The sequence below is a fragment of the Tiliqua scincoides genome, chromosome 13, assembly GCF_035046505.1.
Source record: "Tiliqua scincoides isolate rTilSci1 chromosome 13, rTilSci1.hap2, whole genome shotgun sequence".
Classification (NCBI taxonomy): domain Eukaryota; kingdom Metazoa; phylum Chordata; class Lepidosauria; order Squamata; family Scincidae; genus Tiliqua; species Tiliqua scincoides.
The window spans coordinates 15,207,369-15,224,399 of NC_089833.1; the positions used below are offsets into that span (position 1 = coordinate 15,207,369).

Here is a 17,031-nt window from a genome sequence, read left to right on the forward strand (position 1 = left end):
AATCCTCTATGATCTGCTGCTTTATGCTCTTTTTATATGACTTTTTATCTGACTACTGTTTTTATGGTATCTGTTAATGTGTTTTTAATATGTTTTTATTTGTTGTTAAATTATGTTTTAATCTGTTTTTAATCTGGGTCCCTTTGGGGAGAAGGACAGGGTATAAATAAAGTTTATTATTATTATTATTATTAATATTATTAAGCCATATCAAAGGGTGAAGAGTATCATATTGACCCTCAGGATAGAACAATCAAAACACACAGCAGCCAAATGTTGCATTTATTTCACAGTGGGAATAAACTTTGAGGCCCTCACACACCAGGGCTGCACCAAAGGAAGGTTCCTCTTCCATTTAGTTCACTCAAGTTGCTAGTCCTGTTCGAGGGGGAAGCAATAAGATGTGGAAGGTGAAAGGTGATGAAAGCCTCTTAGCCATTGCTTTATCATTTATTCCTCATGCCCCACTATGGTTCTGGGGACAATCCTCAGTTTGATAGGCTTTTTGGGCTGTAGGAAAACTGTGGAGTCCATTTCCAAGGGGATCTTTGTCATTAACATGGGGAAAAGCTCCTTTCTCCAAGGAGCTCAGGGTGGGGCACATAGTCCCACAATTAAAACCCAATCATATTGGAGAGGGGGGAGCAATAGTCCAGAGGCAGAGCACTTGCAGGACATGGGGATCAGGTCTGAACGTGTGAAGAAGCCTCTGTCATCCCGAGGACACACTGGCTGTGGAAAAGGGTGTGTGTGAGAAAGCTATTTCACAACTGTGGGTGGGGACTCACCGGTGGGTCACAACCTGATTCTTGGTGGGTCGCCAAAGAGTGATGCAAAGACCAGTATCTAATTGCCTCAAGCCCTGAAACTTTTCAAAAATCAGATACTGGAGCTGCTACCTGCCCTGCGAAGAGCAGAGCTCCTGAAGTTTGCAAGCAGGTGTGACTGTAGGGGATGCACGTCTGTGGGTCTTTCCTTCTGGTTATTATTACCTATAAATATATTCTTCCTTCTAGATCTCCTTTTTAAAAAGTCTGGGAAACCTAGGTGGGTCCTGATAGAGTGTCATTTTAAAAAGTGGGTCCCACTGCTAAAAAGTTTGGGAACCACTGCATCAGAGGGTCAGTCAGGGGATGATGGGGAAAGGGGGAAGAGCCTGGTGCGTTGGTCCTGGGGGAACAGGAAGAAAAGTCCTGCTGAACACAGAACAGCCAGGCTGAGGTCCAGGGTCACTCCCAACTGGGAAGACAGTCCGGGAGGGAGTTGATCCAACATTTGCAGGGCGAGAAAAGGAGACCCCTTTAAAGCCAGGATAATTGAGCAATTACTGTTCCCTTTCGAGGGCCTCCCTGGCGCCTTTCCCAGTTTCAAAGCAGGAACAAAAAGTACCGCGTTGCAGGAGATGCGTCCAGGTTGCAATCTGGTGTAGAGTTTCCTGGGAGTCCATTGAACCCAGCGGGACTGACTTCTGAGTAGGCAAGCCCAGCACTGCGCCCTGGGAGCCAGGCGGTGGGAGGGCGATGCCTGCGGGGGGGGGGGCCTCCTAGACGCAGGACTTACATAAACCCAGCCTGACCCTTGGCTCTCTCCACCCCCTGCGCGACGCCGCCCGGAGGCTGCAGGAAAGTGGAGCTGCAGGGGGGAGAGCTTGGTGCGGCTTCTCTCCTCGGGGGGCAAGATGGGCTTCCCCGCCAGCCTCTTCCCAGAAACCTGGGTGCTGATCGTGGTCTTGCTCGCCCTCTTTATGCTGTGAGTATGGAGGGGAAGGGGGTGCTGGGTTCTGCGGAGCAAGCCTCGGGGTAGATGCAGAGGAGGGGGTCCCCCTTGGTGCTGGAGGGAGGTCCTGCCCCTCTCAGCGCTGGTCCTGCTTCTCAGCCCCTCTCCGACCCCCTCCTCTGCGCCGAGCGATGAAATGCGCACAGACCCTCTCCTGCAGCCCAGCCTCGTGGCAGTTCCTTAGAAGTCCCGCTCTGTGCAATGAGGTTTACTCCCAGCTAAGAGTGCCTGGAGTTGCAGCCTTAGGTCCTCTCCAGGCCTGAAGAGGGGGCAGCAGAGGGGCAAAATCCCCCACCCAGGTTGTGCTTCCAGGGTGCCAGAACAAAGCATACTGTCCAGTACAAAACAAATGGGAGGGCGGGGGCATTCGGGCATCTTGCCCCTCTCAGCAGCTCTGGGCATCTCCCCAAGTGATGGCAAACAAGAGTGGCAAAATAGTGGCAAAAAAACTCCCACCCCCTCCCCTAAGAGATATCTGGGGCTTTTTGCAGGTACTGAGATAACTCACAATGGAGCACAGGACATGATGTCCTTGTCTCCCCTCCCCTCCCCACCCAGCACTACATCTTCATGCCTGCAAAAATGGCACTGGTTGAATTCCTGGTTGACCTGCAGCCAGTAAAGTCACAGACCTTTGGTGCAAACTTCAGCACTCTGTAATTCTTTTGTCCACAAAGACGTAGCCTGAACTGTGTGTCCATTGCACACTTTGATCCTTCCAGGCTTGTCTTTCTTGTTTAAATTGTGCATGCAGGAGCACCTGTTCTGTTTCAGAAGAACCACTGCTGGTGGAGTACGGGGACAACCACATTTTGCTCCCAGTCTTCCCTGAGGCTCCACCACCCCAACCTGTGTTTGGCATAAACACCCCAAAACACACAGGATCGAGCCAAACACATTCAAAGTGACATGTTGCTTGAGCTTTGAAGCTGGGTCTTTATTGCTCAGGCACAACCACGTCCGGATCCTGACCCATGAATTCCTGGTTCTTCCTTAAAAGTTGCTTAAAGACCCATCACGGGGATAAGTGGATGCAAAAGACTGTCTCCACCCCCCCCTCCCATCCTTCATGGTAGAGCTCCCCAAACCTTAGGTCACCAGGCTACTTCAATCAGCCCTGCTCTTGTGGTTGGTCAGAGAGGGTCAATTCTATAAAAAAAAAATATAACCGTTTAGTGCTTAACTCTCTGTGTGCAACCGCTGCTTCCTGCAGGGTAAGAAGCTGCATTATAATTGCAAACAAGGGGGGGAGAGAAAAGGAGGGAGTCAGGGGGGCACTTATAATTACAATTCCACTGGGCCTAGAAGGCCAGTTCAAATGAGGTATGGCCTGTGGACCTAGTTTGGGGACCTCTGCTCAGGTGGGGAAGAGAGTCACGAAAGTGGGGGGCAGTGATGGTGGAATATCCTTGTTATAAACCACACCTCTTTTTCTCACCCTGCAGACGTAGATCCTTTTCTGTGAATTAACCGCCTTGTTGATTTCTCCCACTGGTTGTGTCTCTCCAGCTACGGGATCTGGCCGCACAAATCCTTCAGGAAGCTGGATATTCCGGGACCAACACCTTTGCCGTTCATTGGGACCTTCTATATATACCGGAAGGTGACTATCCCGGGCTGTTCGTTCAAGTGTAACCCTTAGGGGTTCCCAATGGTGTCACTAGGGTTTGCGTCACCTGGTGCTGGAGGCCAGCGCATCACCCTTAGGATGGACTTCCTTCCATGCAGTGGAAGGGACAATGCCCTGGGCAGTGGGTGTGGTGATTGTTGGCTATAACTTTGTTGGCTTTGTATAGCCACTTTGTTGGCTATAACTTTTGGTAGACTTTTGGTTGACTACAGATATTTCAACACGATCTATAACATGGTGGTGTTATTCAGAAATACCAAGATTTTAAAATTTTAGCCAGTAATGGTGTCACTCCCCCAACCCCCCACCCCTGTGCACGTCAGCCAGTGCGGTCTGAATCCCCTGCACTCCCTAGAGATGCCACTGGGGGTTCCCTCTGAAGCTTGGGTGGAGGATGAGGGGCACATCTGCTGAGGGCCAATGATTTTGTGCTCTCTGCTGACTTCAAGGAGAGTATTTTAATTTAAATATCGTTAACTCTGACATCTCTCTTTTCTTGGCAGGGGTTTATCGAGTTTGGCCAGAAGTGTTATGAGAAGTATGGTAAAATCTGGAAGTGAGTGTCCCATAAAATTCATCCCGGCAGGGACAGGAGTGCCTGTTTTCCCGTTTCAGCAAGCATATCCCTTCATCTTGTGGGTCATTTTGAAAACAGATATGCAAAGACGTGTCAAACTGGCCTGGCCTGGAAGTTGCGTTCTGTGGGCTTGAAGACTTGGAGTCTTCATATATGGAAGTGGTTTGGGGGGGGGGGGAATGTGTGTGGTAGAAATCTTAGCAAAAGCACCATCTTTGTATATTTGGACAATGTCCTAAGCTCCTGTTACTTCTTGGGAGCACAAAAGCTGCAAGGGTGGATTCCCCGCACTTGTGGATTGGACTCCGTGCAGGTTCTGTACCTGTGCTGGAGGGCCCCAGCTGACCTCCTGGATGTGGCAGGAAGCAGCTTCTGATTGCATCTAGGAGGCAGGGCAGTTAGCAGCCATTTTTTACACTGCAGGAGCTGAGTGTACCTCTTTGCAGGGTAATCAGCAACTACGGTATCTGATTTTTTTATTAGCTTCAGGGCTTGAGGCAGTTCGTTATCTGGTCTTTCCATCACTGTTTGGTGCCCCACCAAAAATCAGGTCGTGACCCATCGGTGGGTCCCGACCCACAATTTTGGAAGCACTGATGTACAGGATTGCAGTGTAAGTTAGATAATGCATCAGCCTGGCAGTGCATACATTGCCTGCGTTGGCTCGGTCATGTCGTGAGAATGGATGATGGCCGGATCCCAAAGGATCTCCTCTATGGAGAACTCGTGCAAGGAAAGCGCCCTACAGGTAGACCACAGCTGCGATACAAGGACATCTGCAAGAGGGATCTGAAGGCCTTAGGAGTGGACCTCAACAGGTGGGAAACCCTGGCCTCTGAGCGGCCCGCTTGGAGGCAGGCTGTGCAGCATGGCCTTTCCCAGTTTGAAGAGACACTTGGCCAGCAGACTGAGGCAAAGAGGCAAAGAAGGAAGGCCCATAGCCAGGGAGACAGACCAGGGACAGACTGCACTTGCTCCCAGTGTGGAAGGGACTGTCACTCCCGAATTGGCCTTTTCAGCCACACTAGACACTGTGCAAGAACCACCATTCAGATACCAGAGTCTTTCGAGACTGAAGGTTGCCAACAGCCTGGCATTGCTGGGACCAAGTGCCACTCTTGCCCCACTCAGTTGCGATTCCACTTGATCACTGTGTCACCTCCATGTGCCTGAGCTTCGGTACTTCTTTCCTTTTCCATCTTCCTTGTTGTGTTGCTTCTATTAAGTTATAAGGCATCCTGGCATAGATCTTTCAGGGTTATTCTTTGTTCTCTGCTCTGCAGCATTTTAAGTACTAAATAAAGAATAATTCTACATGTGCCTTTATTCTCCAGGCATTATTCTCGCCGCAAGCTTCTGTGCTCAAGGCTGTGTGTCCTCCGCGCTGAACAGAATAAAAATCAAATTCCGCAGCCTGGCCAAATGGTGTGCCAAGAGAAATGGAGTTATTTGGCAGGCATAAATGATGGAAATAGATTTGCATCATTTTCCCCCTTGCATAATTTCTTTTGCAGCGTTTGCTTTGGTGCATTATTCATTCTGGTTTTGTAAGCAATGGGGCAAGCATCTTACTGGCCCTTAGTATGCTTAAGTCTCCCTCTTCCCTGTGAAATAACACTCAGACCTGCCTCGATATAGGCTGAAGAAGGAATTGCCAAGTGGCACAGATACAGTACGAAGTTTGCAGGGCTGTCCTATCCATGAGGCTGACTGAGCAGTTGGCAAATTGGCACAGGGAGTCCACCTCAATCCGTTCACCTGCCTCCTCCACTCCTTCCTATCCCATTCCTTAGACTCAAAAAGGAAGGGATAAATTGAGTGGAAGAGGAAGCATGAAGTTGTAGAGCAGGGGTGCTCAAACTTTCAACTTTAGGGATGCTGGACCTTTAACAAGTGTATAGAAGAGAGAATTGCAGCAGGTGCAACTTGTCATCCCACAGATGACAAGCTACACCTGCTGAAATTCTCTCTTCTATGCACTTGTTAAAGGTCCAGCATCCCTAAATTTGAAAGTTTGAGCACCCCTGTTGTAGAGGATGACTAGAGCTGTGTTTCTCAAACTGTGGGTCAGGACCCACTTGATGGACCGTGACCTGTTTTCCAGTGGGTCCCACAAAACCTCCAAATGAAAACACAGGTGATGGACAGATCGAATATCTAATTGCCTCAAGTTCTGAGGCTATTCAAAAAATCAGATTGCTGCTAACTGCCCTGCAGACAGCTGCGCTCCTGCAGTTTGCAAGACAGTTGTTAAAAGTTGTCAGCCAACAGCTGAGCTCCTGCAGTTTGCAAGACAGTTGTTAAAAGTTGATAGTTGTCAGCCAACGGCTGAGCTGCTGCAGTTTGTGAGATTGTGAAAACCGAGGGAGATCAAGATCTGAGTGTATTTTTTTCTGGTGCGTTTCCCCCCCCCCCCCAAGTTTATCAGTGACAGGTAGTGGGGGCAGGTGAAGGCTGGACCACATCACTAAGCCCCTCAAGCCTTGAGGCTATTTATTAGGGCTGCTTCATTACAAGAAATGAATCAAGGTTTTTTGCAAATAAATAAATTCTAGGTCACCTTCTTTTTAAAGTCTTGTAAAGTTAGGTGGGTCCCGATAGGGTGTCATTTGTGGGTCCCAGTGTTAAAATGTTTGGGAACCCCTGCCCTGGAGTCCACTACTCTCCTCTCCTCCACACTGTCTCTTTTGCTCCTATTCTTTATTGAGTTCAGTGAGCAAGAGGAGCTGAAATGGCAGCAGTGCCAACAGATGCACCTGTAGAAACGTTCTCTGCTTTTTCTGCACCTCCATAGAATCACAGTAGACACACAGCCCTGCCTGTACCTACGAGTACCTGGACAGCATCTTCTGCCAACCCTTGATCTATCTGAGAAGTTGCAGCTGGGGCTAGGATGTCCTGGGCAGGACCAGCCTTAAGAGCTGCAGGGTTTTTGAGTCCCTCGCACCTAACGGGATGAGTGGCTGGCAGCCCAGAGCCAAACGCACTGGCCACACAGCCCATAACACGAAAGCAGGTTGCAGTGGCATGACGATGTCACCATCAACTACTTCCAGGGGGCCCATTTTGGGCCAAACAGAGACAGGGGTGGCTGGGCATGTAGGGCCGAAGAGCAGTGATACTCCTCTTGCCGCACCGTCATCGCGAGTGTCAGCGGACGAGCAAGGAGCCAGCTGGGGCAGCAGGCAATCTGCCCGCCTCCCTAGCACAGAGCTCCCTTATTGGGGGTTTTGCCGATAGGGCGAAGTTGACAAAATCACCCTAGGGTTGGCTTTGGCCCTGGGCAGAGCCCCTCCTTACAAACTGAGGTTAGCATTCAAAGCAGAAGATTGCAGATTTTTCTCCTCCTTCTTGGCAACTAGACAGCTTGATGGCCGTCAGTCATTGATAGCAATTCTGGATCCTACCATGATCAAAACCATCCTGATCAAAGAATTCTACACCTGTTTCACCAACCGCCGGGTAGGTATTCATTACGGAGCTTTCCCTAAGTAGATGTCCTGCAATGCCATGTGCATCCAGTTTTTAACCCATCTATATTTTGGTCTTCATAGGACTTCAGTTTCAATGGAGACCTGGACGCGATCCTCACTGTAGTCACCGACGACCAATGGAAGAGAATTCGCACTGTCTTATCTCCCAACTTCACCAGTGGGAGGATGAAGGAGGTAAGCCTACCCTTCCTGGATTTAATGCTTTCTAATACAATGATGTTTTTGACCACTACCTTGCTTAGACAGCTGGACAGCGTGCTGTTGTCCTTGGCCCTTCCCAGTGGCAGGGTGACTGATGCAAGCTATCTCAGGGGGTGATGAAGTACCGTGTCCTCTCTCGGAGTCTTGGATCTGACATGTCAGGTATTTGTATACTGCTTTTCTCTGTTTTTTAGACAGCATTTAAGGCAGTTGACATGGGCAGGCCACTCTAAACCACCATTTTCCAGTGGGGTTTTTACAAAATGTTCTGTGAAGATTCACGAACCCCTCAGTTCCCAGGTGTTGCCGTCACAGTATGGTTATCTTTTCTGGCTGTGTGCCATCGAGCTTCAGCAGGAATCATAGCTAATATGCCTGTAGAGACCCTCCAAAAACATCGTTTCCTGGGCTTCGCACATTCCCCCCCCCCCGCACACTCTCACTGCAGTAATCAGCTCACTAGTGACTCTGTCCTGCCACAACAGGTACAGCAGCTTGTCACAGCTTGGCATTCCATCCGGAAATCGAGTCAGGCAGCTGACTATAGCCTCTAAAAACCCCTGGCCTAATGAAATGTCACAGGTTTTCTCCAGGGCAGATCTTTTAATAATGGTGGTCACGTTGCAAGTGCTCATTCCCAAAGACTTCTCAATCATGACTTCATCTGATGAATAGCAAAATGTCTGCACCAGCTCAGCCCTTGACATGTGTTTTAGATGATGCCCATCATCAACCGTTACGGGGAGATCTTGGTGAAGAATGCCCACAGGAAAGTGGAGAAGGGTGAACCCGTAGACATGAAAGAGTAAGTCCCCGTGGTGTTGATGGAGAAGGAATAGACCATTTTGCAATGGAAGTAGCAAGAGATGTCTCATCTCCAGATGAGACACACTGTCATTTTGTGTGTGTCTGTTTGGTATGGGCATTAGAGGCCTTCTGAGTTATTCAGGGTGTCCACAAAAACACTCCCTGATTTCATGTTATACCTGTGTGAAATCAGGGAGTGTTTTTGTAGACACCCTGTATGTTTAGCAAGGCCATCCTTTTCTGGGTACAGTCCCCCATATAAGAAAAAATCCTGTACAGGTTGAGCCTTATTATTTGCGTGGGTTCCATTCCAAGCACTCACATGGATGGCAAAAAACGCACTATAGCAAATCAATTTAAAAAACAAAGTTTCTTTGCTCTGGTGACTTAAAAACAGCCTTGTTGACCTTTGTGTTGTAAGATAAGAGTCATTAAGAAGACAGTCCATCAACCAGTCCTCCTCCAAGAGCTTAGAAAGCTTCATTCAGCCCCTCCCTTCACCAATGCAAAGTGATCACCTTTCTTTCATGTGCTCAGGGGGAAGGGAGGGGTCGCCTGGAGAGAGAAGGATTGATGGATTGTCAGCCAGCTGCCCCCTCCTCTCTCATTAAGGAGGCTGTTGTTAAAGGACTGTTCTGTTTTTTAAACTGATTTTAAAGGGGTGCATTTTTCCCCTTCTCCAGGGATCAGCACATTCCTTCTCATTTGCAGCGGCCATTCGTGTTGAGTCAGATCCGTGTATAAATAGGCTGGACCTGTATGTAGAAAACTTGACACATCAGGGACGCAAGGGAACAGAAGCAGACATTAAACTTCTGTATTTTCTATATTCTAATTGACTAGTTTAATGAATAGTTTAAGAAGAAATGCCTGTGTGAAATATAATATTTTCAGTATCCGGCTGTGTCCATTCCAGTTCACTGAAAATCTACATGCACCGTTTTTGAGTTTGGCTCCCTGCACAAAATGCCTCTGATGACTTGGAGGATTAATCAGGGTCATTTTATTATCGATTTGGAATACTTTTTACTGGTTTTTTATAGCCCTGGAGCCATGTGATTTTGCTGCCTGAGTGTGTCAGGGAATCCTTATTGGTCATTCACGTAAGATCCTTCTTTGGGAGGACAGTCCAAACCACAAGATCCACCCCACGTTTTGTGTCTTCACCTCTTTCTGTTCCTTCAGGCTCCTTGGTGCCTACAGCATGGACGTGATCACCAGCACATCCTTCAGTGTTGACATTGATTCCATGAAAAACCCCAACGATCCTCTAGTTCTGCACGTCAAGAAGTTTTTCAAGATCAGCCTCTTCAATCCAATGCTCATGTTGGCTTGTATGAATCAACCCTTTGAATGGATACACAGACTTAGGGCCCAATCCTATCCAATTTTCCAGTGCCGGTGCAGCCCTGCCAACGGGGTGTGCACTGCATCCTATGGTGGGGTGTCAGTCAAAGAGGCCTCTCAAGGTATGGGGACATTTGTTCCCTTACTTCAGGGCTGCAGTGTAGTTGCACCGGTGCTGGGAAGTTGGATAGTATTGGGCCTACACTCTCCTATAGAGTATACTTAAAACAAAATTGTGGGAGCAGCTCCTGTAATTCCAATGTAGCAATGCAGCCTCTCTTTTCTCACAGTCTCTTTTGCAACTGCCATTCCCTACATGGTTTATAAAACTCCAAATAGGGCCCAATCCTCCAGTACAAACCCAGTTCTTCCACTCCAACTTGCTCGCTAGCCGGCATACTGAATTATGACCTCCATCTTCAGCTGATTGACCTACTCATAAAAGCCCTACTGAGTATGTGCTCAGTAGCTGGTATTCTGCTGTGTTGAAGGCAGTCTGTCCTATCAGATCCCTACCCCTGAAGGATTTCCTGGCTGGATTTTCAGACTGTGTCACCACTTGGTTGCACCCTCTCTCAAGAGAGTCATCTTTCTTTTCTCCTTTCCAGTCCTCTTTCCCTTCCTCATTCCACTGTTGGACAAGCTATTCAGTGGCGTCATATCTAGGAGCTCGGTCAAATTCTTCTTTGAGGTGGTCAAGAAAATCAAAGCAGACCGGCAAAAGAACGATCGCACGGTCAGTCTGTTCCACCCAGTTGGTCTCTTCCTTGCACGTGCCTCTGTTTCACTGAATCTGTGGCCAATGGTGTTTTGCTCTTTGTGAAAGAAGCAGAGTCTTGCATTAAATAACCCGCTCTTAGCCAGTCAGAACTGTCTCTTGCTTCTTGGACACATTATTAGACTGCATGGGAAGCTGCATATTTGATTGATGTCTCTCTCAGCTTCTCTGTTTCCTTGCAGAACCGGGTGGATTTCATGCAACTCATGGTGGACTCCCAGGCTTCAGGTGACATATCGGATGGGGCAAATTCATATAAAGGTAAATATGCCCCTGAATTTTCTAACAGTATGTAGATATTCCCCTGGGGGCTGGGGATAAGAATAGGCCCTCAGTTTGGCTGTACTTGTCGTAAGAGGCGACTAAACAGTCACCAGGTAGATGGGACTCGTTAGCCTGGGAAGGCAGCTCATCTGAGAGAAGGAAAACTCTGATCCCAAACCTCCACTGCCTTGTGGCTACATCCAGTTATGGAAAAGGCTTCAGGAGTCAACCTCGGGGCAAAATCCGGAGCTGGAGTCCCTGAGGCAGTTCATGGCTGAACACAGTCACGTTCTGGCAACTCCTGCGACGCCGCTGGAACCAACCGTATTGGCTTCTGCCTTTCCATTGGACCATTTTAGTGACGTGGAGAGGGGGGATTTGCTGCATGGGTAACAGTCTGTCCTCCATACCTACTTTACCCAGGCTTCGCGCACTGGAGAGGACACTCTGTTCCAGAACCACCATTCAGAGCGCGATACCGTAGTCTTCCGAGACTGAAGGATGCCAACAAGAGACCATGTTCTGAGACAGAAAGGCATTGAAAGTCTCTTCGCAACCAATTTCCAAACAAACATGCTACGATAGAGTCCTCAGCTACTCTGAAATCAATACAGCAGACAGTGTATGATGCACAGGGCCGGCCTTAGGTGCTGTCGGGCCTAATTAGAAACTTTTGCTGGGCCCCCTCTAATTTTGCAGGGCTCCTCAAATTTTTTTAGGTCTTAGCTTGAATGGAGGCAGAACAAGAAAAAAAAAACGTGTTATCTCGGTACAAGTGGATAGGACTCCTGTACCTTTAGTGGTTGTGCAGAATAGGCACCTGGGAGGTCAGCCAGAGGGAGCACACACCCAGCCCGCAGCACTCCCCAACTCTCGCCTGTCGCTGCCCTGTCTGCAGCAGCCTGATCCGGAGCAAAATGGGGGAGAGGATGGTGCCCGGAGCTGCAAGGGTAGGGAAAGAGTGAGGCACGCATGCTGCTGTCTGCATGGCACTAATGTCAGGCCAGTTGGAAACAGCGGTGGGCAGAAGGGCAGCATGGGGCTCTCGCCATGTGCGGAGTTCAATTGGGCAAAATCTCCCCAGTTGCCTAAAAGCCAGCCCTGACGATGCCTAATTTCACCCTGATTGCAGGGTCCTTCCGAACAGTATATTTCCTTGTTGGCATCCTTCAGTCTCGAAAGACTCTGGTATCGTGCTCTGAATGGTGGTTCTGGAACAGCGTCTAGTGTAGCTGAAAAGGCCGATTCGGGAGTGACAATCCCTTCCACACCGGGAGCAAGTGCAGTCTGTCCCTGGTCTGTCTCCCTGACTGTGGGCCTTCCTTCTTTGCCTCTTTGCCTCAGTCTGTTGGCCAAGTGTCTCTTCAAACTGGGAGAGGCCATGCTGCACAGCCTGCCTCCAAGCGGGCCGCTCAGAGGCCAGGGTTTCCCACCTGTTGAGGTCCACTCCTAAGGCCTTCAGATCCCTCTTGCAGATGTCCTTGTATCGCAGCTGTGGTCTACCTGTAGGGCACTTTCCTTGCACGAGTTCTCCCGGAGGAGATCCTTTGAGATCCATCATCCATTCTCACGACATGACCGAGCCAACGCAGGCGTCTCTGTTTCAGCAGTGCATACATGCTAGGGATTCCAGCTCGTTCCAGGACTGTGTGTTTGGAACTTTGTCCTGCCAGGTGATGCCGAGGATGCGTCGGAGGCAGCGCATGTGGAAAGCGTTCAGTTTCCTCTCCTGTTGTGAGCGAAGAGTCCATGACTCGCTGCAGTACAGAAGTGTACTCAGGACGCAAGCTCTGTAGACCTGGATCTTGGTATGTTCTGTCAGCTTCTTGTTGGACCAGACTCTCTTTCCTTATGCTTTTGTTTTCTGTGCTTCTCCAGCTCTAACGGACAAAGAGATTTTGTCACAGGCGATTCTGTTTATTGTGGCTGGCTACGAGAGCGTGGGCACCAGCCTCAGTTTCCTGTCCTACTGCCTGGCCATCCACCCAGATGTGCAGAGCAGGCTGCAGGAGGAGATTGATAAAGTGCTTCCCAACCAGGTAAGAGTCTTTGTGATACCCTTGGAGCCTCCTGTTTGGTTGAATAAGAATCTCTAGGACAGGGGTGTCAAACGTAAGGCTCGTGGGCCAGCTGCGGCCCCCAGAAGCTCTATATTGGCCTCTCCCAGCACCACCGTCAGCTGCTGAGCTGTGCTGAGGTGTCACTGCTGAAAGGGTGCCCCACATGATAACTGGGCTGTCTCGTATCTTGAAAATACCATCAATATTTGTGTATTTTCTCTTGTCATTTGCAGCTAAGACTTCCTTAGGGAGTTAAAAGTGCTTATTTCTAGTTACAGCCTGCTTAATGACATCACTTCTGGCCCTCAGCAAGCATCATGAATGCTATTTGGTCCTCTGTATTACGTAAATGAGTTTGACACTCCTGCTCTCCTGCTCTAGGATGTTCCCAAGGTCTTGTGCCAATTGAGGAAGAATCAGATGGTCTGCAACAGATATGGGGATTTGCGGTCCTGACTCATTCAGTGGGTCACTACTTATCCTCAACACAGCTTGAAGGCCCAGCTGAATGGCCCAGCTACCATTACCAGTGCCTGGAAATAACTCATCTCAGTGCAGTGCTGTGCAATAGCTGGTCCGGGTCCAATTAGATTCAGCAGAGCTGTTCTGACACTGCTCATTTTATGAACAATAATTGAAATTGGGAATCTCAGGAGCCTGGTGGCACAATCCTATCTGTAGTTTATGCTGGCACAGTGATTGCTGCCCAGGCATAGAGAATTGCAAGTATGCAGTAAAGAATATTACCCTGCACATGCCTGATCTTGTCTGATCTCAGAAGCTAAGCAGGGTCAGGCCTGGTTAGTACTTGGATGGGAGACCGCCTGGGAATACCGGGTGCTGTAGGCTTATACCATGATCTCGGAAGCTAAGCAGGGTCAAGGCCTGGTCAGTACTTGGATGGGAGACTGCCTGGGAATACCGGGTGCTGTAGGCTTATACCATAGTCTTTCCATGCCCAATCTCGTCTGATCTCGGAAGCTAAGCAGGGCCAGGCCTGGTTAGTACTTGAATGGGAGACCGCCTGGGAATACCGGGTGCTGTAGGCTTATACCATAGTCTTTCGAGACTGAAGGTTGCCAACCAGTAAAGAATATTGCAACACCCATAGAGTAATCAGTGCAAGCAGGAAGGCCTGAACCACCCTGCTGGAGCTGGGTACAGAAGGAGCGCCCGATGGAGCAGGTAAGCTCCCGCTCTGTGGTGCAAAGGAGGGGGAGGTGTGTAACGGGCTGGGTGGAGATGGGGTAGATCAGGATCAGGAGGGAGAGGAGATCGGCAGCGCTAGCGCATACCAATCCTGTTCCCTTTTTGGGCTTGGAAGCCCTACAAGAGGTTGCTCAGACTTGCACCAGCAATATTAATGATGCAGAACTGAGTAGCCTCATTGCACAAGCTCGGGCTTTACCCAGGCTAAGGTGAGGAATGCTCCTTCGCAATACTGGGTACAATATGGGCCAAGCAACCCTGCTGCACCATCAATGGTTAGGATTGGGCTGTGAGAGATGGACCTCCTTCCACGTTTCTTGATCCAAAGTAACATCACCCAGTAATATCAGGCCCACTTGGGATGCCACGCGTTCACCAGGAGATACCTTGCTTTTTTGCAGGCCACTCCCACCTATGATGCAGTCCTTCAGATGGAGTATCTGGACATGGTGGTGAACGAAACCCTCAGGCTGTACCCTCCAGGAGCGACAATCGAAAGGGCTTGCAAGAAAACCGTGCAAATCAATGGTGTGACAATCCCAAAAGGAGCTGTGATCTTGATCCCCATTAATACCCTACACCGTCTCCCAGAATATTGGCCTGAACCCGAGGAGTTCAGACCTGAGAGGTACAATGCAGGAGCGAAGGCCCTCTGAGCCACACAACCAATGAATATACACCAGAGAAATTAGAGGGAAAAGCAGGGAGAGAGTGTGATGATACCAGCTGAATAATGTATTTGTCACTGGTTGATATCCAGCCTCTGAATTGCCACGCAAAGCCTCTTTATGATCTAGATCCATAAACTGTGCATGGAATTTAATCAGCTGTAGTGGGCATATTGACACCTATGCCTGCCTTAGCAGTGGTAACACTGGGCTGGTTTTATGTTGTGTTGTAAAAAGAAGAGCCAAAGGGCAGCTAGGAAATGTACTACAAAAGGGTAACGACGCGCATAGGAAATTTAAGTTTACTCCTCCAGGTTTTCTATTTTTCTAGCTGGAATGATAACTTGTTTAAAAGCCATTCTTTGTGTCAGAATCCGAGCAAATGCTGCAGAATTGATGGTTGAATTGGGCGGCCCTAATCCACTTTTGGCTTGCAATGGGGTCGAGAATCATTTGGTTCAGGATGATTTTCCTGTCAAAATGAATGGGACCTGTGCACAAATCGGGCTTCTGCTCAGTTAGGGGGAAACTTGAGATAGCTCTCAAGTGCAGGAAACAGAAGCAGGTTTCTTCAGTCATGGAGGACCAGCATCTCAATGGCTATTAGCCCTGAGTGAAACCTCCATGTTCAGGGGCAGTATATCTTTGGAAGCTGCTTGATATCATCTGATTCTAAGCAAAGAAGGAATTAAGTGCTCAGTGCCTCCAGAATCCTCACGCCTGATCTCTCTTCTCATTTGGAAACAGGTTCAGTAAAGAGAACAAGGAGACTCGAGACCCCTACGTCTTCCTGCCCTTTGGAGCAGGTCCCAGAAACTGCATAGCCATGCGCTTTGCGCTCCTGGTCGTGAAAATGGGCATCGTGGTCTTGCTCCAGAAATTCTCCTTGCGCACCTGTGCAGAGTTGCCGGTAGGCTGTGGGGTTTGTCGTGTTGGGCTCTTTTGCTATCATGTGTTCATTTAATGAAACAAGGTGCCCAGTGCTGTGTTGCAATTCGCAAAGCAGCAGTTAAAGGAAGGAGGTTTGAATGTTTGTTTTTTTAGTTTTCTGAAAAAATAGGGGCACCAATGGAGCACAAAAGTGCCACAGGTGGTGCCCGTATCTCTGGCTGAGATGCACTGCCCTAAGGCAGGGCAAACAATCTCTCTGTTATCCTTTTTAGGTGCCCTGGTTAATCCATCACAGTGGGTGTCTGAAATAAGTTACAAGTGAATGGGAGAAAGAAATAGAAATTTTGGGATATATGTGATTGCTTTTCCGTTGCTTCCAGTGCTGTTGACGATTGCTGAATCTTTCCTGTTTCTTGCTGTTGGCTAATATTTTTTTTTCTTGTCTTTTTCCCGTGTTAATGACAAAGATACCCTTGGAACTGGAGAGCACATTTTTCCTGAAGCCCAAAAAGCCTATCAAGCTGAGTATTGTCCCCAGAACCATCGCAGAACATGAGGAATAACGAAAAGGCAACGGTTGAAGCTGCTGTCACCTTTCTCTTTCCACGACTTGTTGCCTCCCCCTCATACAGGACTAGCAACTTGAGTGAACTAACCAGAAGAGGAACCTTCCTTTGGTGCAGCCCTGCTGAGTGGGGGCCTCAAAGTTTATTCCTACTGTGAAATAGAGGCAACATTTGGCTGTTGCATGTTTTGACTTTTTCCATCTTGAGGGTCAAAATTATACTCCTCTCCCTTTTGATGTGGTTTTTGATCCTTGTGATTGGAATGCCTTGGAATACCCTGTTTCCTTGACAAAAAAAACAGAAAGAGAGAGAGAGTATACATATGAAAACTTGTGCTGATTCAGCTAGTCCGGTTAAAGGACTAGGCAGCAGTAGCATAGCTAGAGGGGGTGCAAAGCATTAGGTTTTGCAGGGAGCCTCACCGCGACGTGCAAGCGACTCCTTCCCCTCTCTTTCAGAGCTATTTCAGGCTGCTAGACCAAAACAGAGTTGTGCTCCTTCATTTTGCTCTAGTGGCCCGGAATGGCTCTGAAGGGGAGGGGCCGCCTGCATGGGACAGTGAGGCTCCCTGCAAAATTTAATGCTTTGCACCCTCTTTATACTATAAGTATAAGCTTTACTTTATACTTTAAGTGCCCCTCAGACTTGGCAGGGGCAGAAGGTTAAGGGAGGGCTCCAGGATGAGGTCTCTTGTTATCTGGTGTGCTCCCTGGGGCATTTGGTGGGCCGCTGTGAGATACAGGAAGCTGGACTAGATGGGCCT

General features: G+C 48.8%; 1 protein-coding gene and 1 pseudogene across 1 annotated transcript; both read left to right on the plus strand.

Annotated features, from left to right (window-relative positions):
• The first annotated feature begins 1,626 nt into the window (after window positions 1-1,626).
• Window positions 1,627-16,666, plus strand: LOC136663608 (cytochrome P450 3A21-like). The gene is made up of 13 exons (XM_066640420.1): window positions 1,627-1,749; window positions 3,286-3,379; window positions 3,910-3,962; window positions 7,346-7,445; window positions 7,538-7,651; window positions 8,395-8,483; window positions 9,671-9,819; window positions 10,441-10,568; window positions 10,793-10,871; window positions 12,753-12,913; window positions 14,545-14,771; window positions 15,559-15,721; window positions 16,170-16,666. Exons 1-13 carry the CDS (start codon window positions 1,679-1,681, stop codon window positions 16,263-16,265), a joined length of 1,524 nt encoding a protein of 507 aa, XP_066496517.1. The 5' UTR covers window positions 1,627-1,678; the 3' UTR covers window positions 16,266-16,666.
• LOC136634135 (5S ribosomal RNA) lies at window positions 13,661-13,783 on the plus strand (annotated as a pseudogene).
• Window positions 16,667-17,031: the final 365 nt, after the last annotated feature.

Excerpts from the sequence above, each read along its gene's own strand:
- LOC136663608 (XM_066640420.1), top strand. The coding sequence starts at position 1,679 with ATGGGCTTCCCCGCCAGCCTCTTCCCAGAAACCTGGGTGCTGATCGTG. Across the intron at positions 7,652-8,394 it reads CCAGTGGGAGGATGAAGGAG|ATGATGCCCATCATCAACCG; the intron begins GTAAGCCTACCC and ends CATGTGTTTTAG. Across the intron at positions 9,820-10,440 it reads TCCAATGCTCATGTTGGCTT|TCCTCTTTCCCTTCCTCATT; the intron begins GTATGAATCAAC and ends TCTCCTTTCCAG.